At 36.8% G+C, this 25,757-nt stretch overlaps 2 protein-coding genes across 4 annotated transcripts in view; one reads left to right on the top strand and one right to left on the bottom strand.

Moving 5' to 3' along the window:
• Positions 1-18,932, bottom strand: LOC139963779 (plancitoxin-1-like). Of its 2 annotated transcripts, XM_071964905.1 has the most exons (9): positions 18,776-18,911; positions 17,301-17,412; positions 16,596-16,764; positions 15,279-15,459; positions 13,025-13,094; positions 10,440-10,595; positions 8,960-9,157; positions 6,586-6,815; positions 1-2,218 (listed from the first exon to the last, which is right to left on the bottom strand). In XM_071964905.1, the coding sequence occupies exons 3-9, from the start codon at positions 16,697-16,699 to the stop codon at positions 2,120-2,122; spliced, it is 1,038 nt and encodes a 345-aa protein (XP_071821006.1). In that variant the 5' UTR covers positions 16,700-16,764; positions 17,301-17,412; positions 18,776-18,911; the 3' UTR covers positions 1-2,119. The 2 variants fall into 2 exon arrangements, with proteins under 2 accessions (XP_071821006.1, XP_071821005.1); XM_071964904.1 differs by lacking the exon at positions 17,301-17,412 and having other exon boundaries at positions 18,776-18,932.
• A 5,994-nt stretch (positions 18,933-24,926) lies between these two features.
• LOC139963813 (uncharacterized) overlaps positions 24,927-25,757 on the top strand; it is a 29,009-nt gene continuing 28,178 nt past the window's right edge. The window contains exon 1 of one of the 2 annotated variants that reach the window (XM_071964995.1): positions 24,927-25,224. Coding sequence is in view for 1 of the 2 variants with exons in the window: in XM_071964994.1 (XP_071821095.1) it covers positions 25,557-25,575 (19 nt within the window). In the remaining variant the exon portion in view is untranslated. Of the gene's footprint in view, positions 25,225-25,409; positions 25,576-25,757 lie in introns of those variants that run through there. The other variant, XM_071964994.1, reaches the window with a different exon arrangement.

Genomic DNA, 25,757 nt, shown 5'->3' on the forward strand with positions numbered 1-25,757 from the left:
TATATGAATCTATGAATCTATTTAGTGTATATTAAAATGTGCTGTTATAAGACTTTTAAATAGTACAAATATATAGTACAAAAATATTCCTGGTGTAAAAAAGTAAAAAATAAGAGGTATTCCACAAATAAGCTGTGTGACCTATCTAAATTAAACATACAAAACAAAATAGCTTTTTACCCCAAATTATGTGTTTCTATTTCATTTGCTCTGTTTCCACCTTTCGTAGTACAAAGTATACATGCCCAGTGTGCGAATTTCCTAGAAAACGACATGATCACTAATATTTTCTGATTTTTAATATCTTGAAGAGGAATCTCCTTTTTCTTCTCCTCATACAATCAAAATCCCATTATTGCAAGAGTAGCATAATGATATTAAACCATTCTAGAAAATTCCAGTTTTGATTCTTACTCTCAACTGTTGAACCGCATTACTCGTTTTCATTTCTTTTTAAAATAATTTCCAGTTTCAATTTTCACCAACTTCCATTATAAAAAACAACTTTACTTTAAGTAACATTCAGTGTTAAGTTTAAAACAATGGTTTCCATTACATTTTTAAATTACATTTACTACTTTAAAAACACTGTTCATGTGAGCTTTAACATGGATTAAAAACAGGATTTTCAGCCCGGTAACAATGCCACCATCACAGGTGGTGATTTCAATAACAAAGAATCCTGACTCCGCTAACTGGATCAATAATCAGCCTGCATTTAACAGGGAAACTGAAACAAATTTGTGACCCACTCAAAGCTGATGGTTTGCACATGATTGCATTAACCCACAGACTTGGCAGCTTTCAGCCTCTGTACTTCACAAAATCATTGTCATAATCATTATAAATAGTACTTTTTCCAAGATTGGTGCTTGCAGTCACAACATGATATTCAACTTAACTAGTATAAATTGCTGATTGCACTAACAAGTTTGGCACACACTGCTACTGAACAGAACATTTGCTTCTTTTTCCAACCTGTTGAAGTTATAATTTTGTAAAATAAACTTTTAATTCTAACTGTAAGTAAATGTCTAATATTGATACATTCATATATCATTTCCAATATACAATTTAATTGATAATCTTCACCAGGTGTGAAATAGAGAATGTGAAATAGAGAATGTGAAATAGAGAATGAGATGTGAAATAGAGAATAGACCTAAGAGTGAGAGGCAGGTGGTGTGTTAAGGACTCTCTCATCCTTTCAGGTTTACCTAAGCACAAACCTTGGTTTAGTGTGATATCTACATATTCTCTACTGCAGTGCTTTACAACACTGAACAGTAATTCTATATTGTACTACACTATACAAGTTAAAGTGAAATTCCTTGTGGATTGCTTCCATGAAATTAATTTGAAACTGTCAATAATAACCTGAACTGTCTCAGTGAGTTTCCTATCTGCCATAGCCTATACACTGTCATCCTCTTTAACCAGCCTGAGTTTCTCTCTCATCTATCTCAATGAGACCTTACCCATCTGTCCTAGCCTATACTGTCCAAGTGAGTGTCTCTTATATCTGTCTCAATGAGACCTTACCCATCTGTCCTAGCCTATATTGTCCCAGTGAGTGTCTCTTATACCTGTCTCAGTGAGACCTTACCCATCTGTCCTAGCCTATATTGTCCCAGTGAGTGTCTCTTATATCTGTCTCAATGAGACCTTACCCATCTGTCCTAGCCTGTACTGCCCCAGTGAGTGTCTCTTATATCTGTCTCAATGAGACCTTACCCATCTGTCCTAGCCTATACTGTCCCAGTGAGTGTCTCTTATACCTGTCTCAATGAGACCTTACCCATCTGTCCTAGCCTATACTGCCCCAGTGAGTGTCTCTTATATCTGTCTCAATGAGACCTTACCCATCTGTCCTAGCCTGTACTGTCCCAGTGAGTGTCTCTTATATCTGTCTCAATGAGACCTTATCCCATCTGTCCTAGCCTATATTGTCCCAGTGAGTGTCTCTTATATCTGTCTCAATGAGACGTTATCCATCAGGTCTGGTGATTCAATGGTCAGGTTACTTTCAAGCCTACACATAAACTTCATCTCCAGTAACTGTGGTCGATTTTGTTGGTGAGTGGAATGCTTTACGTTGCTACAGTACCTACAATGTACCTTAACACTGTTCCACGCTGCTGACTATCTTCTGATACTGCTCCCAAACATCTGACCTGTTTAGGCACATTGTACCACCCCCTCTTTTAAACTGGGCACGCTGTAATTAGAAGGGGAAAGAAATGCACAAATTAATATTCACAAACAAAGGAGACTATTTGTAAACTCATTTAAAATCAACTATTAACTTATTTTTACTCTGTTTAGACTACCATAACTGGCACCATTACTGGTGAAGAAACTGTACTTCTACAGAAATTGCCCAGAGTTTATCATTGTCCATTCATTATTAGCCTACTTGTGAATGTTTTAAACACTTTGCCAGTGTTAGATTTATCAGAACAGAGAACTTAATAAGACAATGAGCAAAATTTGCCAATTCAAAATTCATGTTACATGCTAAAAACTATCCAGGTGTACGTAAAATAGTTCATTATGAAATAGCATTCACAAAATAGGGTGACCACTGACATGACATCAAAATGGAGGACACATCGATCACCAAGGATATGACGTGACAACTTAATCGTCTGGGATCTGCTACTTATGAACAGTGTTTAAAACATGTGGCCGCAGCTTCTACATTTGGCTATGAAAGTACTGATTACATGTACACAATAACAAACAATCACGGGCAATACATGGGGTTGCAGATCTCAACTACTCCGCATAATTTAGGCCAATTTGACCTGACCTACATTGACACTTGACCTCAATCCTTAGTGCTATTTTAATATTCCTATTATTCTCTCCATATCTTGTGGTTTAATGACCTTTTCCAACATACTGACAAGCAGGTATAATGGCTACAAATGAGTTTTTTGGGTATTTGACCTTTGACCTATAATGTCACCAATCATGCAGGCACAAGTTTTCATGGTCAGGCACCTACCCACCAAGTTTGAACGTGATCGGACTTACATTGTAGGATGTGTGTGCAACTCACTCTTTTGCACAATTTGTCTTCTGACCTCAATTGACCTTTGACCACGACCCTAAACACCTAAATCTGTCCTATTTTAACATTCTTCTCATCATTCTCTACATATCTTGTGCTGTAAAGACTCCTACATTTTGACAAGTAGAAAATGGCTAAATCCCAATTTTTAGGTTTCTTGACCTGTGACCTCTGACTTTGACCTATGATGTCAGTAATCACGCAAGCATCAGGTTACATGGTCAGGCACCTCCCCGCCAAGTTTGAACTTGATCAGACTTACCGTCCAGGAGGAATTTGCGACAATTTTGCACAATTTAGTCCAATTTGACCTTTGACCTCAGTTGACCTTTACAAGCAAACATTGGCTAAAAACGAGTTTTAGTTTTCTTGACCTTTTGACGTCACTAATCATGCAGTTTACTTTGGTCAGCTGGCACCTACCCACCAAGTTTGAAATTGATCAGACTTAAGGCATAGGAGGGGTTTGCAACACACATTTTTGCTCACTCACTCACACACACACAAACACATACATTTCCTTACATTTCTGACATGGGGTAAAGTACAAGATCTCATCTCCCTATACATTACATTATTATTATTATTATTATTATTATTATTATTATTATTATTATTATTATCATTATCATTATCATTATCATTATCATTATTATTATTATTATTATTATTATTATTTATAATTAATAATATAAATTGTGTACGACAAAAATAATAATAATAATAACAATAATACAAGTAGGGAGATGAGATAACAAAAATTGTGCAACCAGATCTAAGTATGGTACCATCCTTTGTTTATACCTTAGTAAATACTTATGAGTACATATGTACGTTACTGTGCTGAAGACAGTACAATATATACAGAAATACATGTCAAACTAGATCCTTTTAAATGTCTCTACCTGCAGTATGGAATGCAGATTGCTTGGTTTTGTTTCAAATGTTCTTCTTTTTTATAAGATATGCCTTTCATACATGTGTCGGGGCGAGAGGTTGTATTGTTATGCAAATTCTACACACCTTTATTTTGCTGTGCCTGCATTCCTCCCTCATCACTACAAACTGCCTCCTCCCCACCCTTCCAACCTTCCCATCATCTGGTTAAATGACCAACTGTTTCTTTAAAGAGGTCCCAATATTACATTTCATATGATGGCAAAGGCCATCAGTCTAGTGGATTCCTAATAACACCTGAATCTATCGAGTAGATAAAGTAATCGTACTTGGGCACTCTAATTTGGGAACTCTAATAACACCTGAAACCATCTAGTAGATAAAGTGATCGTACTTGGGCACTCTAATTTGGGAACTCTAATAACACCTGAATCCATCTAGTAGATAAAGTGATAGTACTTGGGCACTCTAATTTGGGAACTCTAATAACACCTGAATCCATCAAGTAGATAAAGTCATAGTACTTGGGCACTCTAATTTGGGAACTCTAATAACACCTGAATCCATCAAGTAGATAAAGTCATAGTACTTGGGCACTCTAATTTGGGAACTCTAATAACACCTGAATCCATCAAGTAGATAAAGTAATAGTACTTGGGCACTCTAATTTGGGAACTCTAATAACACCTGAATCCATCTAGTAGCTAAAGTAATCGTACTTGGGCACTCTAATTTGGGAACTCTAATAACACCTGAATCCATCTAGTAGATAAAGTAATCGTACTTGGGCACTCTAATTTGGGAACTTTAATAACACCTGAATCCATCTAGTAGATAAAGTAATCGTACTTGGGCACTCTAATTTGGGAACTCTAATAACACCTGAATCCATCTAGTAGATAAAGTAATCGTACTTGGGCACTCTCATTTGGGAACTCTAATAACACCTGAATCCATCAAGTAGATAAAGTAATCGTACTTGGGCACTCTAATTTGGGAATTCTAATAACACCTGAATCTATCTAGTAGATAAAGTAATCGTACTTGGGCACTCTAATTTGGGAACTCTAATAACACCTGAATCCATCAAGTAGATAAAGTAATAGTACTTGGGCACTCTAATTTGGGAACTCTAATAACACCTGAATCCATCAAGTAGATAAAGTAATCGTACTTGGGCACTCTAATTTGGGAATTCTAATAACAGCTGAATCCATCAAGTAGATAAAGTAATCGTACTTGGGCACTCTAATTTGGGAACTTTAATAACACCTGAATCCATCAAGTAGATAAAGTAATAGTACTTGGGCACTCTAATTTGGGAACTCTAATAACACCTGAATCCATCAAGTAGATAAAGTAATAGTACTTGGGCACTCTAATTTGGGAACTTTAATAACACCTGAATCCATCAAGTATATAAAGTAATAGTACTTGGGCACTCTAATTTGGGAACTCTAATAACACCTGAATCCATCTAGTCGATAAAGTAATCGTACTTGGGCACTCTAATTTGGGAACTCTAATAACACCTGAATCCATCTAGTAGATAAAGTAATCGTACTTGGGCACTCTAATTTGGGAACTCTAATAACACCTGAATCCATCAAGTAGATAAAGTAATAGTACTTGGGCACTCTAATTTGGGAACTTTAATAACACCTGAATCCATCAAGTAGATAAAGTAATAGTACTTGGGCACTCTAATTTGGGAACTCTAATAACACCTGAATCCAATAAGTAGTTAAAGTAATCGTACTTGGGCACTCTAATTTGGGAACTCTAATAACACCTGAATCCATCTAGTAGATAAAGTAATAGTACTTGGGCACTCTAATTTGGGAACTCTAATAACACCTGAATCCATCTAGTAGATAAAGTAGTAGTACTTGGGCACTCTAATTTGGGAACTCTAATAACACCTGAATCCATCAAGTAGATAAAGTAATCGTACTTGGGCACTCTAATTTGGGAACTCTAATAACACCTGAATCCATCAAGTAGATAAAGTAATCGTACTTGGGCACTCTAATTTGGGAACTTTTATAACACCTGAATCCATCTAGTAGATAAAGTAATCGTACTTGGGCACTCTAATTTGGGAATTCTAATAACACCTGAATCTATCTAGTAGATAAAGTAATCGTACTTGGGCACTCTAATTTGGGAACTTTTATAACACCTGAATCCATCTAGTAGATAAAGTAATCGTAATTGGGCACTCTAATTTGGGAATTCTAATAACACCTGAATCTATCTAGTAGATAAAGTAATCGTACTTGGGCACTCTAATTTAATAACACCTGAATCCATCTAGTAGATAAAGTAATAGTACTTGGGCACTCTAATTTGGGAACTCTAATAACACCTGAATCCATCTAGTAGATAAAGTAATCGTACTTGGGCACTCTAATTTGGGAACTCTAATAACACCTGAATCTATCCAGTAGATAAAGTAGTCGTACTTGGGCACTCTAATCTGGGAACTCTAATAACACCCGAATCCATCTAGTAGATAAAGTAATCATACTTGGGCACTCTAATTTGGGAACTGTCATTTTGTGGGTAACTGCCAAACTTGTCTGTCTACTTGAAATGTATAATTGCCTCACCACTCTATTAATATCTCCAACACAGATAACTTGGAGACTGGAGTAAGTCATGGCCAGTTTGGAATGATCCTTGGTTGAAGTGAAGTTGACATCAGGGAATTTCATCATCTTGATGTTCAAAACATCATAATCACTGCTGCAGTTTGATGATAGCTTTCCCTGGCCGTTTTGCCATGTCTCTGTTTGGAGCCCGGTTCTCATGTCGGGTGCCATCCAGTCAAAGTATAGATCTGCGGAAAATATAAGATTGATAGCAAGTTAGTCGTGTTTTACTCTAAATCAAAAACATATTCCATCCAGCAGCAGGATTCACTCAGGTCACCCATGGTACCATGACCTTTAACCTTCATATACTCCTCCAATCTCTTCTTTGTTTTGCTTGATGAATTGGACCTACAACTAATGTGTTTAAACAACACTGTCTGAGCTACACTGTATAACCACAAGCCAGTAACTTCCATATATTTGTCATTGCACCATTAAGTGTTATATTTTTATTAGCGTAGTAATTGTATCAATAAACACACATGAGCTCCATCATGTGAATTCACAAGGCTATCCACATCATTGGTACCAAACTAGCAATGTAGTGTTCTTGGTAGTGTTGTTAGTTGTGCTTCTTTCAATTCATTTCTACCGAGTGGAAGGAATTTGTAAATTCGTGTTTAGGTAAATTCGTTGCGTAATAATAACCTAAGTTAAATGTTTGGAGTGAAGTGGTAGGTGAGGAGAATGGGAGAAAAGTGCAGTAGAAGGAAAGAAAAGGCACTAGTTGTGTTCTTATTAAGTTAATGTTGGATGTCATTTATGTGGTGTTATGATTGGTTTTTAGTGAGTTTTGTGCAAAGCAAATATAATTAGTATTGATAAAAAGGAACTTGACTGTCTTTACGTTTATTCATGTGTTCTGTCTTTTACTATTATCACTACTGGCAATGCCAAACCTCGGCCAAAAATTACTCTACAGGCACCATCATTGACAAAGACATTTCTGCAGAAATTACTCACAGATCCATAAATTCGTTGTCAATATATAGATGGTGACACATGGCACAAGCAAGATACTTGAGAAGATGAGAGATTTATTACAAATTCTGTGAAACTCTCCAGTTCAAAGTCTGAAGTGAGCTGTATTTGAATTGGCACATACATTGTGCATTGTTCTGGTTCATTATAATAACAAGAGAATTTGCAACTGTAAATAATAACAGATTTTCAACTTTTACTTTGAAATTCAATTTCTCCGTTGGCAAACGATTTAGCCCCGTTTAAACTTCCTCTTGGGAAGTGTAGTTGTTTTGGTTACAGAAAGTGAGACACAAAATCATAACAAATTGCTTGAAAAATTGAATATTGTAAGACTATGGACCACTGAGGTTTAGTTAGCAAATGTAATTTTCTGTTCCAGTTTCAATTTTTTAAATAACTCTTTTGTTCGATATGGAATATACAGCACAAACTCATCTTGAGTCATTGTACTATACCACTTCTTTTTGTTCAGTGCTCATGAGGAACTCTTATATTGTGCTGAATATATTATCCGATGGTTAATTTAGGTTTTAGCTCAATTCTCTTTTGAAAAAGTGGTATTGGTTGAGGGCAATTGAATTTTCATAGGTTTAAGCAGGATTGTGTCAGATTATCATTCTCAGGAACAAGGTTGCAAATAAAACATTATAAACATGGGGGTAGTGAGAAAGGTGAGGGAGAAGGCACAGTGCCAAAAACAGGTAGCAGTCAGGCCGCATAGGAGGCAATAATTTGTACTATCCAGCCAGGCTGCATAGGAGGTACAGTAATATTTTGTGCTCTGCAGTCAGGCCGCATAGGAGGTAATATTTTGTGCCCTGCAGTCAGGCCGCATGAGAGGTACAGTAATATTTTGTGCCCTGCAGTCAGGCCGCATAGGAGGTAATATTTTGTGCCCTGCAGTCAGGCCGCATAGGAGGTACAGTAATATTTTGTGCCCTGCAGTCAGGCCGCATAGGAAGTACAGTAATATTTTGTGCTCTGTTGCCAGGCCGCATAGGAGGTACAGTAATATTATGTGCTTTGCAGTCAGGATGCATAGGAGGTAATATTTTGTGCTCTGTTGCCAGGCCATATAGGAGGTAATCTTTGGTGCGCTGCGTTTCCAACATTGTGCACTGCTGGTCAACAGAGATTAATCTCTTCTGTTTGATGTTGATTCAGCCTTGCTGTGCAACTTTCTTTTTGACACTGTGACTTAAACTGTAAAGGGGTTGATTGAGGTCGCAGGTTAGGGGAAGGTAAGGGGAGGGGGAGTTGGCAAATCAGAAACAGTCTATTGGTTGTATCTCATCCCAGTATGACTACACCTACTTACTCCAGTCCTTACTCTCAATTAACTAACCTTGATTAAACTCTTTGGACTTTACATAGTGGGTGAACTGTTGACCATTCTGGGAGTATAATGAGACCTTTCGCATCCACGGTGGACTTTCTACATGATCACCTTTGACCACACCTTGCAGTGATGGCACCAACTGGGATAAATCGGATGGCAGCTTGTAATCATAAATAAAAGGGTATGTGTACCTCATCTGTTCGCCTGGGAAAAGGAAACAGAAATATGAGTGTGCCATGAGGGATGATGATGCATCGACCAGACCTCATATGGTATTTAATTATGCAACTACAAAAGACCACTTATACACAATTATGCATCCAAGATCTCAGATAAGTGTTACGTTGGGGTGTGCTCCGGCTCAATTAGTTTGGGCTCCGTTATTAAATAGGTACAACGAACAACAGATAAAGAGAAACTCCAGCCATAGATGTAATTGTAGAATATGAGCTTTATTGCTGGAGTGTATCTGAAGTACACTCTCTGAAGTCTGGAATCTTAGTCCTTTACATATTAAAAAACAACAGTATTTAAGTCATTTCAACTTCCAGTGAGGGGGCGATAACCTCTCTGTGACATAAACTCTTGGTCTTAGTTATAATTACTAAGGCACATAGGCGAGTGCTATGAGTAACCAAATTCGTAATACACATGAGATGCAACAGGTTGTCATCTGTGGTAACCATGAGTATTTCATAGAATTAAGACAAAGGGGGCTTCTACGAATATGATGTGGGTGTAGGGGTGAATAAGTCATGAACAGGAAGTAAGTAGTTACTCTTAAGACAAAAAGGCATGGAAGCAAATGTTTAAAGTAATATGATGGTGATATAACTACATACTACATTACATAAGCCTACTTGATATTAATAACATCAAAATTCTCCCAGTCTCTCACTACATTCCCATTACTGACACCAAACATGTTAAGATAACCATGGTTCAAACGTTCTCTGTTAATGATTTAGTTCAATACCAACCATATATTCAGGGCTGAAAGACAAACAGGTCTTAGAATAACTGCCACGGTATTAATGTACTGTAGTACTGTATTAAGAATCACATTAATGTACTCAATGCAAATGACACAGGTACGGTGAACAATATACTTTCAATGGTGTCAAGTATCTCCGTCACAGATCCCTGCTAAATCCATCCAAGTATCAGTTAAGTAACAAATAGAGTTGTTGCGTCAAATAATATTGATGATGTAAATTGAGAAGTTTAGGGGGTTGGCATGTACTGACTGTTTCCAGGAAGAGACTATAAGGTTTGATTTGTCACTCTCTCTTCCCTTGGTACGGATTAACATGAATGTCGCACAAAGCATGCATTTATCACTCAAATCAGTTGGTGTACCAGTCAATTCAGTATTTGTTCCTGAAGATAATAATGTGCTTGGAGCAGTACGGACAAATTCTACAAAAAAAAAAACAATACAATGGACGTCAAGTATCTCTTCACTTTTCAAATGATGGTATCTTACCTATTTCTGCCATTTTGGATGACTTAAATGTCACGCAAATCATGCTCTGTCCATAAACCTTTGCATTTTCTGGCCAACTGTAGCTTGTTTTATTTGGAAACCTAGGAACACTATGGATTAACCAAAAACCAGTTTGATTGTCAAATGCGAGCACCCCTGTATGAAAGAGAGAGAGAGAAAAATGAATTTGTTAGTTTCAACTCTCAACCTTTTCCTACCCTAGCTGGATCAATTCTGCCTTCTAAATTCATTCAATGCTACTAGAATTTAAAAAAAAAACATAAATAAATGGATACTGTAAATACATCTTATCCACATTGTTAACATATGAACATGTATATGAATTTGGATTCTCCTGCAAGCAGGAACTCGCGAAGAAGCCTCATTCGCTTATCAAAGCCGCAAGCTGACCGCAGTCAGTCTCTTAGATTCATATTTAATGTCCATGATTATAAATTGTCAACAACTCTGTAACTGGAGGACATACATTAATCTTGGAGTGACTCAAAGTGGGGACCTCATGATTGAAAGGCACCAGCGTTAACACTAGTCCAATTAAACGTTAATCTTAGCCTTTGACTTTGTGTGGAGCACACATGCCAGGTTTATCTCTGGGAAATAGTTTAATGTAATTAGGGTGGGAGCATGGATGTGTAACAAGATAATGACAGCAATGAAATATTACCCTGAAAATATGAAATATCACATCTGATGAAACTGCATATCTCATGATGTCATGTTTAAAATTTCCAGAGTGTAACCTCTGCTGGACCCAAATGACCTGTACCCTCCACCAAAAACAATAATGTTCTTGTACTCATTATAAAGAAGCCATAGCCATATATACCAGCTACTGTAGTTTTCTATCTGGAAATATCGTATTTAAATATTGTTAAAGTTTTGACACATGGTGACCTTAAATGAACTCTGACCTACATCAAATTGTGTACAAATCATACCATACACTAGGCTATTATACCTTTCATGTTATGGTTCTGGAGATATAGCACTTTTGATATATTCACATTTTGCCCTCTGTTAACCCCAAATGACCTTTGACCTACACCAGAAAGAATAGGGTTCACTGCATTAATGACAGGAAGTCATATGCTAAATATAAAACTGCACTTGCGACCTACTGTAAGTTCCTTGAGATGTCATGTTCAGATTTTCACTTTTTCCCTCTGATGACCACAAATGACCTTTGACATTCATGAAACACACTACAGATCGTCTACTCACCAACGGCAAGCTACACACTAAGTTTGAAACACCTGCAACTTCTACTTCTTTGATTGAGTACAAGAAAAGACAAGCTGATAGCTGAAGGGACTTATTTCAGAGATGGGTTTTTGAAACATTGTCTCTGTGATAGTGAGACAAAACCTAAATCCCACCATTAAGTATCACTTAAGTTTCAATCTTCTTGGCCCATCTAGGACAAAGATCAAAAAGAGATAATCCTACCCCAGCAAAATGGTTTCAGAATATGGGTTATTGGATCAGTTTTCTACTGTACAGATGCAATGTCTCAATGATAATAGTCGCCAGAAACTGTCAAGGTCTCGATGATTAAATCAATTGGATGATATAAACAAATTTAGTGTCATTCATCGTGACAAACTATAGATAGAGATTGAACTAACTGATCTATAGCATATATGCAACTATCATCACTGGCTAGCAATAGGATATAGATGATAGTTTGGAAGAATTCCAAAATAAAACTAACAAATATTTTCCTTCTTCTAATTTAAATGAGACATCAGGGCTACAATGTCTCTGCATGTTCTACAGTATAATGGAGGTCTTAAATGAGCCTTACAAAGACACCATAGACATGAACAATGTGAACATTTCATTTACCTCACCGTACATGGTGATATTAATTAAGAGAAACAGAAATGAAGTTAGAGACTACCTATTGAATTGGGGTTTACCTCATATCTCCTTTGCTCAGTTTTCTACTGTAGCATCATCCTGTCCAGTTTAAATCACCTCACTGTGAATGGTGATATTTATTAAGAGGAACAGACATTAAGTTAGAGACTACCTATTAAATTGGGGTTTACCTAATATCTCCTTTGCTCAGTTTCAGACTGTAGAAGCAGCCTGTCCAGTTTAAATCACCTCACCGTGCATAGTGATATTTATTGAGAGAAACAGAAATTGAGAGGGAGATTACCCATTAAATTGGGGTTTACCTCATATCTCCTTTGCTCATTTTCAGACTGTAGAAGCAGCCTGACCAATTTAAAATCATCTCTTTCACTTTGTAAGCACTCTCCCTTCTTTCTAATAAGTTTTCACATCAAACTCCACATAAGGTTTGAAAGGTTAGAACACATATAACAGCTTTCGCATTGTTGGTAGCTTTCATTTTCCTAGCATCATACAGTAGCTTAAAAAACAAACTATATTAGTTAAGATTTCATTCTTATTGTCAAGTGTAAAACGTTTTAAAAATAACTTTCATTCTACCTTCACGACACACGAAAAAAAAAAAAAATCAACAGCTCCTGAAGTCTCCATTTTCAGGAATTCATTCACAAGATGTCACAAAATGAAAATATACTTTTCTTTACCTTTAGTATGACCCTGACTACTGTTTTCCGTATCATTGGGCAATTGGTCATTGTACATTACATATGCAATCTAGAAGAAAACAATAAAATGGCTAATGAAACGGCAATTTAGCTCAAATATTTAACAACATCTCTTGCTTCCATCATTTCCAGTAATTTCTAGTTTTATTCACATTCGCAGTAAGTCTACCAATTTAAAAGTAAAGGTGTCTGTGGTGCACAGGCATATATACCCTTCAGGCCGTACTGTGTGAGCTACAGTAGATTACGTTAATCATTGTTCTTATCCAGCCAACAGTTTGATTTTGAGGTTATTTTGGTCAATCAGTTCAGAACTCTAGTAATTTGCATGGTGAAATTGTTGTTTCTTTTTTTTTTGGTAAGCTCGATGTATATGCGATAAACACAGTCATATGCTGGGAGTAAACTATGACACTTCAAATTGAGATGTTCGATGTACAGGTGATAAACACAGTCATATGCTGGGAGTAAATTATCACACTTCAAATTGAGATGCTTGATGTACATGTGATAAACACAGTCATATGCTGGGAGTAAATTATCACACTTCAAATTGAGATGCTAGGTGTATATATGTGATAAACATAATCGTATTCTGGGAGTAAACTATCACACCAAATTGAGATGTTCGATGTACATGTGATAAACACAGTCATATGCTGGGAGTAAATAATCACACTTCAAATTGAGATGCTTGATGTACATGTGATAAACACAGTCATATGCTGGGAGTAAATTATCACAGTTCAAATTGAGATGCCCTTATGTATATAAGATAAACACAGTCATATGCTGGGAGTAAACTATCACACTTCAAACTGAGATCCTCGATGTATATGCGATAAACACAGTCATATGCTGGGAGTAAATTATCACACTTCAAATTGAGATGCTCGATGTATATGAGATAAACACAGTCATATGCTGGGAGTAAATTATCACACTTCAAATTGAGATGCTTGATGTATATGTGATAAACATAATCATATGCTGGAAGTAAACTATCACACTTCAAATTGAGATCCTCGATGTATATGCGATAAACACAGTCATATGCTGGGAGTAAATTATCACACTTTAAATTGAGATGTTCGATGTACATGTGATAAACACAGTAATATGCTGGGAGTAAATTATCACACTTTAAATTGAGATCCTTGATGTATATGCGATAAACACAGTCATATGCTGGGAGTAAATTATCACACATCAAATAGAGATGCTCGAAGTATATGTGATAAACATAATCATATGCTGGGAGTAAACTATCACACATCGAATTGAGATGCTCGATGTATATGTGATAAACATAATCATATGCTGGGAGTAAACTATCACACTTCAAATTGAGTTGCTTGATGTATATGTGATAAACACAGTCATATGCTGGGAGTAAATTATGACACTTCAAATTGAGATGTTTATTTCCATTCTTCCCAAAACACAGTAGTTGTATTTCCACATGACACACTTCATGCTGTGATACTTCCATTAAACCCTGTACAAGTAAAACCCCAATCATACAAACAAATGGTCGGGTTCTTAATTGAACAGACCATTACTGAATATTGTCTTCAAGAACTACATGTGCTGCATGGTGCAAGGCATCTGATTACGCCCCGCCCTCCCCCACCCCAGCCACACCCCAGTGAAAGTAATGTTTGAATCAGGTAGGGATCATCACCAACAAAGGGATGAACAGCTCAGTTGGTATAGCAAAGTCAATGGTTTGAATCCTGGTGTAACAAAATACCTTTTTTTGACCAATTTGGTTGATAATTTCACTGAGTTTTCTTTCTTCATTTCCTAAATATTTAGCTCTAAAACTTAGACTGTTGCATCAATGGTGACAATTTAGCCCAGTTGAGGAATATTAACAAAAAATTGGGTACAATGTTGTAGTGTATTAGCTTGTTACCACTGCTGCCCAAAAAACTAACAAGAAAACAGATTGTGTTGGAAATTTGAGACTGTCATAAGAAAAGGAACCACAAAGAAGGAAAAAAAAAGGCATGGTGGGTGTGGGATGCATTTGTGATATCTCACATTATTATTATTAAATATTGACGGAAACTTGGAATAGAGAGCAAAGTGTTTTCTGTTTGAATGCTTGGTGTACTGCTACATAGTGTAAGTCTCAGGATTATCCTTAAACCTTGATAAACCTTGATAAAGCTCACATGATAGCTTGTTTTCAACTACATATATATTGACATTATAAAAATATTCAAACCTGATCACGGAGATCATAAACTTGTTGCAATGTCTGGGCCACTGCTTGCGATTTGCTCTCTAGTGAAACGGAAGAGAGCTTGAAATTAGGCGATGAGTCATCAAGATAATAATGGGCAAGTCCAGTCTTTATCAAAGGGTTGGGGTTACCGGATTCCCTTGGTACCTTGTAAACATAATACCTGAAAATAAAAACACAAATGATAAAGATACAGTGTAATCAATGCTTCAAGTTAAGAGTTATTTAGGGCATCGCTAAAGCAAAACTGAATGAGCCAGGGAAGCAAAAACACAAAGCATATAGTCTTTTTACAGCATTGACAGTGTTTGCTGGTCATTGTGCCCATTTGCAAGAACACTTTGTACACTAAGGAATATCATCTGTCTCTGTCATAGATGAGAAGATGAGAGTAATAGATCAGTAGAGCATACACTACCACTGTGTGCAGTTGTACATTCCCTGAGTTGTCTCTACAATGATATTGTACTTGTAATGTTCGAGGAGATTGCATTGTACCACATTACACATTAACAACTCTTAATAACTTAGCTCAAAACTAACTAGTGCTCTCTTCTGTTTGTAACATGGTCTTATATCTTCCCATCTTTATTTGGAAACAAAGATGAAGTGGGTATTGTGACATGTGATAGAACTATTTATAACAGACCAGGAAGAGGCTACTTTGATTGACAGGATATCCTTCAGTTTGTGTTATATTGCACTTTGAAATCTGATAACAAATTGTGTTTAATCACATGTGATTGGCATGTGATCACACGTGTTCAATCACGTGATTGCAGACAAACCTAGTTTCCACACAGATGGTAACTTACAACTTGAACTGCTCTTCGGAATGATTTTTCTACTATACTTCACACATGGTAAGTATGGGGAATGTTAAGTGGGTAAATGTTTAATGAAAACATGTTAGGAAAAGCTAAGCAATGCATATACAGTATCTATGATGACTTCCTCACTATTCACATAGAGTAGACATATCCCCACAACTGAGCATGCACAGACCACAAACCCTAAGAGAATTAATGAGTAAAGCCTGATGAGAATAAACACCCTGCTACTTACTCTCCTCAACAATACTAACAATAGCCTGATAGCTGATTGTTTAATGTCTTCTTATGTGGAGACACCACGTAATTTTATTCCAATTTATCACTTGTGTTTGGATTTACAAGCCATCCTCAACTGACAGTATGGGGAACATTTCATCTAACTGTAAAGTACCAACAGATAAAACTGGCAATCTGAATTATTTTGTTACTTTATCTTTGAATGTTAGAAGTGTCTTCTGTTACAAACCAATCAACATCATTTCCATTCATATCTTTACAGCTGAGAAGACCTCCGCAAACACTGAGCAAAGCTGCAACAAAAATTCCAAACAAGGACCAGCGCACAGACATAATGTTGTATGGATCTAGCAGGAGGCAGGTCAAAGGTCAAGAACAGGTTTGTTATAACAAGTAATCTGCAAAAAAAAAAGGAAATCAAATTAAAGATAATTACAGTAATGTTGACTTGTGAAGATAAAAATAGTCAGTTAATAATTAAGACAATTCCTTTATAAATTCCAGTATAAATTATATAAAATTTATAAATAGGTTCAATTATATGAGAAACATATAATTAATGAATATGATTAGAAGTAAGAACAGAGACAGATTTAAAGAAAAATATAAATATTGAATAAAACTATAAATCAGCTGACTCCATGAATGGTTTGAAAGTTGTCAAGACCCATAGTCGTATTTAACAGACCCCCACACACTGTTCGACTAATGAGTGCACACTCAACAAAGTGGTTCATGACAGGTGAGCATTTACTTCAATCCCTGTGATAAAACTACAAAGTTCTGCTGCACAACCGTCTCTGACAGCCAGCTAGGGATATATGTTGAGTTTTCCTAAATGAAGGCAATAAGAACAACAACTGGCTCCTTGCCAAAGACACAAATCTTAACAAACCTTACGGTTTAAAATTAGGAGAACAGAAATTATATTTGCTGGAACTTATAGGCCCTAGGTACTTTATTGTATTCAGTTATCCGTTCCACCAACAGAGTTATATCCAGCTGCTCACAGTTGGTGGAGAGAGCTCTTAACCTTCCCCTGTGGACTGAATTGATCTATTGGTTCCATATATATTACCATGTATGTGTAAGTTGCCATCTGTGGACTGATATTTTAGTATATTAATTACAATTCAAATTGACAAACCTCTTCAATCTAGGATTCACACCCATATCAATAACATTTGTGTATGCTGAGAATGTACAATTAATGTACATATCTCTTCGACAGAATTGTGGCCTTGAACAGTTAAATAACCGAGTGGAAAAAGTGTGGTCACCTGAAAGGCATTGAAGACTCGCCCCAAACCGCGTGCCACCCTCTGAAAAAGTTAACTTTCCGTCGCTTGCAAGTGAAGTTTTTTGCTTGTCGCTACAAAATGCAGACAGTAATGAAACGTGATATCGTGTTATCTTTATCTAGACCTGAGATGTCCATCGCTGCTATGTACACTGTATTGTGGGTATTGACCGTAGCTGTGTGTATTGACTGTAAACTAGTGTCTAATTACCAACGGTAGCAAGCTGTGTTTTTTTCTGCGATCGATGGTGGTGTCTAACACTTCTGTTACACCTCATTCGAAACTAGGACAGGTTACTGGCATGAGACGTTTCTTTGAGCGCGAGTCTTCACACCCTTTTAAGCTAGATGTACTTACTTGTCAGTACATAGATAACTAATGTGATCATGATTTTTTAAAGTAATCCAGGGACATGAACTTGTTTACATCAATTACTACTGTAACTACACCGTGCACTGTTTAAAGGATCTGAGGGATGACAAGTTAAGTTGATAATAATGTCTGTCAATGAGTAAATCACACACAGTTCTTAAGTTTTGCCTAAACACAGAATATATAAGTCGGTATTTATATCACAATCAAAAGATGGGGGAACACATGGTACATATTTGTGTGTATGTGTTCTTGTATGCGTGTATGTATATATGTATCGGAATTCTACAGTATCATATTTGTTTTCTCGCAAGACAAGATGACGCCCACTGTTCGTGGCATATGCTGACTTTGAGAATTGTTGACACTGCCATATTTGCATCAGCATTAAAACATTCAAGAGTCTGCTACTTTGTTTCGTTTATTTGGTTTATCACTTCACATATAAACACAACAGATTCAACATAACATAAATTGTTAATTAAGCTAGGTCTATACTCTCGACTTACTTCCAGTTTAGGACAGGCCTGGTTGATGTTAACCTTGATTAAACATAAAGAGTAGCATATGCCTAGGCTAAATAATAGACTAAGTAAACAGTCTAAACGAGAAACTAGGCCTATAACGTTATGTTTATGGGGATACGCAAGACCGGGCACATCACTGATATTAAAAAGTAACTGCTAGTGGTTTGAACTTATGGTTGTTTCTTCTCAATAATTCAGTCACGTCTTACCTCAGTTTTAACCGTACAGAAGGTTTAACGCTGCATGAAATGAACTTCAGATCTGGAGGCACTTCCTATTCACAATCACAAGGCTCCGGTTTGGGACTGTTCTTTTAGCACACATCACGTTACCTATATACGTACGTTTGTGCACACATTCTCTAGTCAGCTGTTATTCGCGCAACCGCAGAATGATGCAGTCATATGAAGGGAGTTTCCCCACATCAATAAAATAGCACGCACGAGCAGCAGAGAAAACAAATCCTTAGCTTAGTGATAACGTAAACCAGAAACCACTGTCTACAGCTCTGTTATCCAACCTATTTATGGGACAACAACCTGTAAAGCTCTACGTCTGTAAATTGTAGATAAGTCGGACTTTATATTACGCTAAGTATCGAAATAATTTGTTGTGAATTGTGAGTATGGTCTTCTGGAAGCACTGGAGCAATCAGACTAGCTGACAATACAACATAGCTAAACATTAAACCATCAGTGACATTACATCATGTGATAAATATATTTGTGATGAGAACTAGAAAACCCGTAACAAGAACTCAGAATTAACCGTATTGGAGGTATCATCCAGCTTGTCAGACTGATGACCATGACTCCCAATCCAATTCCAACATATTTTTAAAGCCAAACTCTCACTTTTGGCAAAGGACAAAACACACATACACAATTATAATTGTATGTCTTTATATATTAAATGCAATCCCATGTGTAACCTTCAGTACCGCAGACAGTACAAATGTATTACACAGAAGCTCGGATAATATACTTTGCATAAAATATCGACAAGTTGATGTTTTCTTTTCAGTTGCTTCAACACGTTTCCTTTTAAGTCAAATCAATACCCTTTGAGTATATTACCCTATGAATATAGAACCAATAAAGAAATCGTTAAACTGGTATCTAGTTACCTTGATCTCATGATCACAGTGTCTACATATAGGTACCGTTGCTTTGCCTATAGATTCTGGAGAACGAACAATGCGTGTACGAAACTGTAACTATACTTGGGATATTTGTCAAGCTATATCTTGGATTTATAGGGAGGAGAAAAATATTCCGTGACTGCTTCTAGTATTCTGGCAAATATACCCGATTAGTACTGGCATTTACAATCCATGCAGTTGCCTTTTTTTATTTGTTTATGTTGTTAATCACAAACCTTACACGGGTATTTGCTTGCTGGCTAAATTTGACCATGGATCATTCTCTCTTATACTCTTATAGAAGCAGGTAAGCCTCGCAATATAACATGTATAACATTAGTATGTATAGTAGGTATTCTACACGTATACATAATTTGAAGTATATACTTCATTTAAAAAGCACTATATATATATATATATATATAGCCTATATATATATATATATATATATAGCCTATATATATATATATATATATATAGGCTATATATAGGCTATATATAGGCTATATATATATATATCCAAATCCTCTAAGCATAATATTTCTACTAGGGTCACGTCCATAGTTTGGGTATTCTTCACTGTGATGAATAAATTATGAACATATTATTACATTCAACTTGTAATGTTGACCTTTGACTGATATCATAGAATCAATATTAGAAGGGACCAATACGATTGGATATCATACTAAAAGGCAGCCAAATTAAGTAACAAACTAAACTGTGATTGGTGGAAACCATGGTTCTGCGATAACTAACATGTGCAAACTTTTCGTAGCAAACGATAGTCAAAGCTCTGTTTCACAGTACGTCAAAAGATCAATTCTAAATTTCATTTCTAAATCACAAAATAACTTGTGAATAAAGATTTCTTGAGAGTTTGCAATTTGGATCTCGTTGTCGTACTGGCATCAAATTTAAGCCTTATCGTATATGGAGAAAAGGGAGCTTTGGAATGGACAGTTGAAAAACGTGATCCGTAGTCTATTCAACACGACGTTTTTCGTCGACATACGGTTCAGATGTGATTTATCTTTCCATAATGTATAAATGTGCAAATACAATTGTTGACAGTCGCCCTCTAAAACATGGAAAAACGATTGATACAAAGGCCGTATTTTCGGTACAGAAGTTTAGGCCGGGCCCTAAAAGGGTCAAACACCCAACTGTTGGTATGATCCATGTGAGATATGACATATGAAGAACGCCAATGATAGTTGTAACCATGCACTTTATGGAATAACCCCCTAAAAAAATTATAAAAAAAACATATCCTATATGTAAATTATGATGTCGCGCTTGGTATATCAGTATGAAATATTATAGACCTATACAAGTAAAGAGCTAAGATTCATGCGTTTTGTAGACTAAGAGCAACTTTCGACACAATGGTTACTCGGGTTATATCGTATATTACCTGATAATAGCAAAACATAATCCCATATTTCTTGTGAAAGTTGTACTCAATCTCAAGATATTGACACCGCACCTTTGACTGTTTGTTCCTTTAATGAAAATTCCAGAACAAAAATCGTTAAGTCATTGCTTCACAGCCTAATATCAAAGTTTACTGTTTGCTCTATTTCTCAATTTCAATTGCTTGAGGTGGAAGGGACTTTGTTTTCCTAAATATGGCTACTAATCATTTTTCTACTGAGTAAGAAACAAAATGATATTTTTTTTTTCTGCAAAAGTTTGCGGAAACATTTAACCCAGAGAGCATCCTGGCAGTTTAGGAGTCAATCCGAGTATGTTATAATTCAATGAGGAATCACCAGCTAAAGCGTTGAACTACTTTTGCCGAGATTGCAACTAACATTTCAGAAGAGTAACAAAAACATGATATAGCAAAAAAAGATGACTTCCTACAAACCACGTATGTAGTTGATGGCGGCAGACTGAAACTTACTGAGTTAAGGGTTTAACAGCTTTACCTGCTGCAGTATTATAAATGTGTCTTCTTTGTACCACTTACTGTCACAACCATGATTATCTGTCAATTCAATCACATTTTTGGATGACTTTAGGCAGAACGTTACACTTGATATGACATAGAATTCCTCCCTACCATCTCCCAACCCACAGTGGAGGCGCCAGCCAATGCAATTGGGGGGGGGGCAACTAGGGGAAGACATATTTTTGTTGGGAGAGGGGGAACATATAACACTGATATGGTGGAGGAGTCTTAGGGGAGGGGTTTCCTCTCCTCTCTTCTCTTCTCCTCTCCTCATATCTGATTGTGGGAGGCAACTTACACACAGCCATGATTATCTGTCAATTCGATCATATTTTTGGATGACTTTAGGCAGAACGTTACACTTGATATGACATAGAATTCCTCCCTACCATCTCCCAACCCACAGTGGAGGCGCCAGCCAATGCAATTGGGGGGGGGGGCAACTAGGGGAAGACATATTTTTGTTGGGAGAGGGGGAACATATAACACTGATATGGTGGAGGAGTCTTAGGGGAGGGGTTTCCTCTCCTCTCTTCTCCTCTCCTCATATCTGATTGTGGGAGGCAACTGGGGGGGGGGGCAAAAGGAAAATCTATGGGGCAATGTACCACAACTACCCCCTCCCCCCACGTTGTAGCGCCGCAACTACCCACCCCGAAAGACGGTAGTAAATTATGTTAAAGTGGTTTCGACTTTTTAGATATCCACCTTTCTGTACAGTGATAAAGACTAAAATGAGGGCACGCCAGGCCTAACTAACATTTAAATGTCTATACCCGGCATAGCATGTTAATGTGGACAAAAGACATGCTTAAAATTTTCATTGATGGCTTCTTTTGGAGGCCAAAAGGATGGAAACCGCCAATATCCATTGTTGGTTTGCTTTTGGAATATTTTTCAATTATTACAATTTAACAAACACACATAAGAAAGTTATTCGCGCTGACTGGCTGACATAGATAGCCTTGGGCTATTTCTTTTGTTCTGGTTAACCCTCCAGGTTCATGTGTAAATATTAGAGAATTAAGCTTGGATATCTAAAAATATTTCAAAAACCGTTCTTCAATTCAACTCCAGTTATTTCAGTACAATTATGCTTTATAATCTGACGTACCCATTATGTTACCACTTTCAAGCCTTTCTTTACATATAAGTTCACTGTGCATAGCCTATAGGACCCGTGGGAATGCGAAAGTGTGTTCACGTTTAACCTATTATATCACTCGTATATTATGTCAACAAGAGAAGAAATGAACTTAATAGGCGGAAAACATCGCATTTGCCATATTGAAGTATAGTGCATTGTGTAATATCTGTATAGTTATTATGTGTTGTGGTCAGCAGAGAACGGCCTTCGATCGATCCAAGTGCGTTTGCCATTTCTAATTAGATTTGTAACGATGTCGTATAATGAACGACACGTACGACTGCATCCCAGTCTTTGAGGCTAATATGCATATAGAGTACGAGATTCGTGTGAAATGCACGCTAGGACCGCGGCGAAAGGACACTGCACTTAAATCCTTGGACGCGTTCTTTTGTTGCTAATATCATACATATGTGGAAGTTGTAAATAAATCTACAGGCTAGCGTGCATATGCTTTTCATTTTTATATAACTGGTTTCTTTTCGTTGCTAAAATTACAATAACCTATATTTACTTTCAATTAGCTAACTTCAGTTTAATTTTCCCTGTGAATGATATTAACCGTGCACGTCCCTCGCATGCTCGCTCCAACCCCCCCCCCCACACACCCTTGCCTTTTGACCAAAAGCGCAGTTTAGATTACCTGGTGGGGAAAAAACATGGCATAAACAAATTCGTAGGCGATATGAAAATGTATAATAAAGTAGGCCAGATAACTTAACTTTAATTTTGCAAATAGAATCCAAGTAAATCTGGAGCAGACAATATAACGTGTCTTTGTTTTCGGTGTATTGTTCAACAGGCTTACGGTATATAAAGGATATGTTTCGTGTGAAAGCTAACATTGCCTTGAATCAAACATCAACGTGTATGCTACTGTACTAGTTATTTGAGCAAATAAAGGCTGCGGGAGTTGTTCGTGGGTGTGCATGATACAGAAGCTGGCTTACGCTGATTTAGTAATAACACAGAACTAGCTTCTATAGGTGATTAGGCCTATACAAGAAACAGCATGTCTGTTAATTAACAAATCACACCAAATAATAATGCTTTCCGTTTATTGCAAGGAAAATTCCACTCACTCACTATACATGATCGAGAAAGTCAGCCACCATTTAGGGCCTACAACAATTTGATAAACGACAAAAATAATTTGTTCTACAACACGGTTCGCGTATAACAATCCGCACACTGGTAAAGCTATTTCAACAACAACGCATTGATCTAGTTGAATGGGTTTGGAAGGGCGAGGGGAGAGTTGTGGGGGCTGGGGGGGGGGTGTTTATATGATGTAAGACTGAATACCTCTTGCATGGAGTTCGTCCTTTGTACCTTACATGAATCTCTTTGGGAATGTGGTTACGTAACTATACTAGCTTGAAGACGGGGCTGGGTGTGTTGGACGAGGAAAGTATTCCATGCAGCGTGGCATCATTGCTCCTGATATATCTAGTTAAGCTGCAAACACTATTAACTAACTTCCTTTACAGACCTATTTGACTTTTACAGTCAATTGAAGAAGTCATCGCGTATCGGGGAATGCATTGTCACATGTCACACACTGATTTTGCTGTATGATTTTCTCTTTTTAGATTATCTGCACTTAGATAAGCGTTCCCCATTCTTCATGTATTTCGAGTATGAGATTGACACACCCCCCCCCCCCCGTATAGTGAATAGCAAACTACATCCAACGCCATGGTACTTGACAGCTTCGACAACATGCTTATAAAGTCTTCCTCCAACCTCCCAACCCCCGCCCCCTCCCAGCCTCCGTCTGCATGAAGACTCACTGTACCAACACGAACTAGCACAGAATTATGACCTATGATTTTTCATTAGGACTACTTTCACTTCATTTCCTCGATATTAAATACATCAATCCCGACCATATTGTATAAGTGCTTATATCAACATGTATGGTTTTGGTTTCGGTGAAAAAGTGTAATTAGTAATAACATGAACCTTTAAATAAATAATCTCATGCCCTAAGGAGTTGTTACCAATTATATCCTTATTATGTATACGTCGTTTACTTTCCAAATTTCTCATTATGCAGATGAACTCTTCCCGGGTTTTCAATACATCTGTCGTCTGCCCGTTAAATGCGTATACATACAGACTGTTGCAATTGATCATTGCAAATATTGCGTGTGTGAAGATATATCTGCCACACAAAACGTTAGATAGGCATTAAACCCGCACAATTTGAGGCAACGCCAATATATATAGAAGTGTGTGTTTTGTTTCTTAGTGTATACTGCTGCTGATATTTAGTGCCGACTCTGTATTAATTTTTGCATCCCTTGTCTAGATTTCATATAGACACAAGGTATACTTACGTCACTATCCATAACGTACTATAAGTATTGCTTTCTTTTAACGCGGGGAATTGCTGTCAACTCAAATTGTGGTAAGTATTATAGACTATACTATATTCATATTATGAACTAAGGTTAGTCGTACGTACAGGTGGTTAGATTTTACATTCATATATGATGCATGATTTCTGCGTATTTGCATGTTATGTTTTCGTAATCAAATGTTCCATTGTCATAAAGAAGTTTATAGTTGTCCACATTTATCAAATGTAAAGGAAGAAGAAGTAGAAAACAGACAACATGCAGTGTATACTTTACATATTCATTTTTTTGCAAGCGATTTGATATTAACCCGTTAAGTATAACATTAAACAACGTATTGAAAGTATAACCAACGGACTAATGACGTGATTATCCAGCGGTTATGAGGCGAAGCTTTGTTGGTAATTATAATTACATATAAGTAAATTGTCAGCTAATAAATCTGCATGAAGACAATATAGTGTACAATTTATATTATGCATGTGATCATTTCAATAGGTATATCATGGTACAATGGATAGATGAGTGTGGTGGGGCGCTCCTAATTGACATTTATATACTCTTGAGTTTATACCGGCATATA

Source organism: Apostichopus japonicus, chromosome 22, assembly GCF_037975245.1.
Source record: "Apostichopus japonicus isolate 1M-3 chromosome 22, ASM3797524v1, whole genome shotgun sequence".
NCBI lineage: Eukaryota > Metazoa > Echinodermata > Holothuroidea > Aspidochirotida > Stichopodidae > Apostichopus > Apostichopus japonicus.

Excerpts from the sequence above, each read along its gene's own strand:
- LOC139963779 (XM_071964904.1), bottom strand. The coding sequence starts at position 16,699 with ATGTCTGTGCGCTGGTCCTTGTTTGGAATTTTTGTTGCAGCTTTGCTC. Across the intron at positions 10,596-13,024 it reads TAGTCAGGGTCATACTAAAG|GGGTGCTCGCATTTGACAAT; the intron begins GTAAAGAAAAGT and ends TCTTTCATACAG. Across the intron at positions 6,816-8,959 it reads GTCCAAAGAGTTTAATCAAG|ATCTATACTTTGACTGGATG; the intron begins GTTAGTTAATTG and ends TATTTTCCGCAG.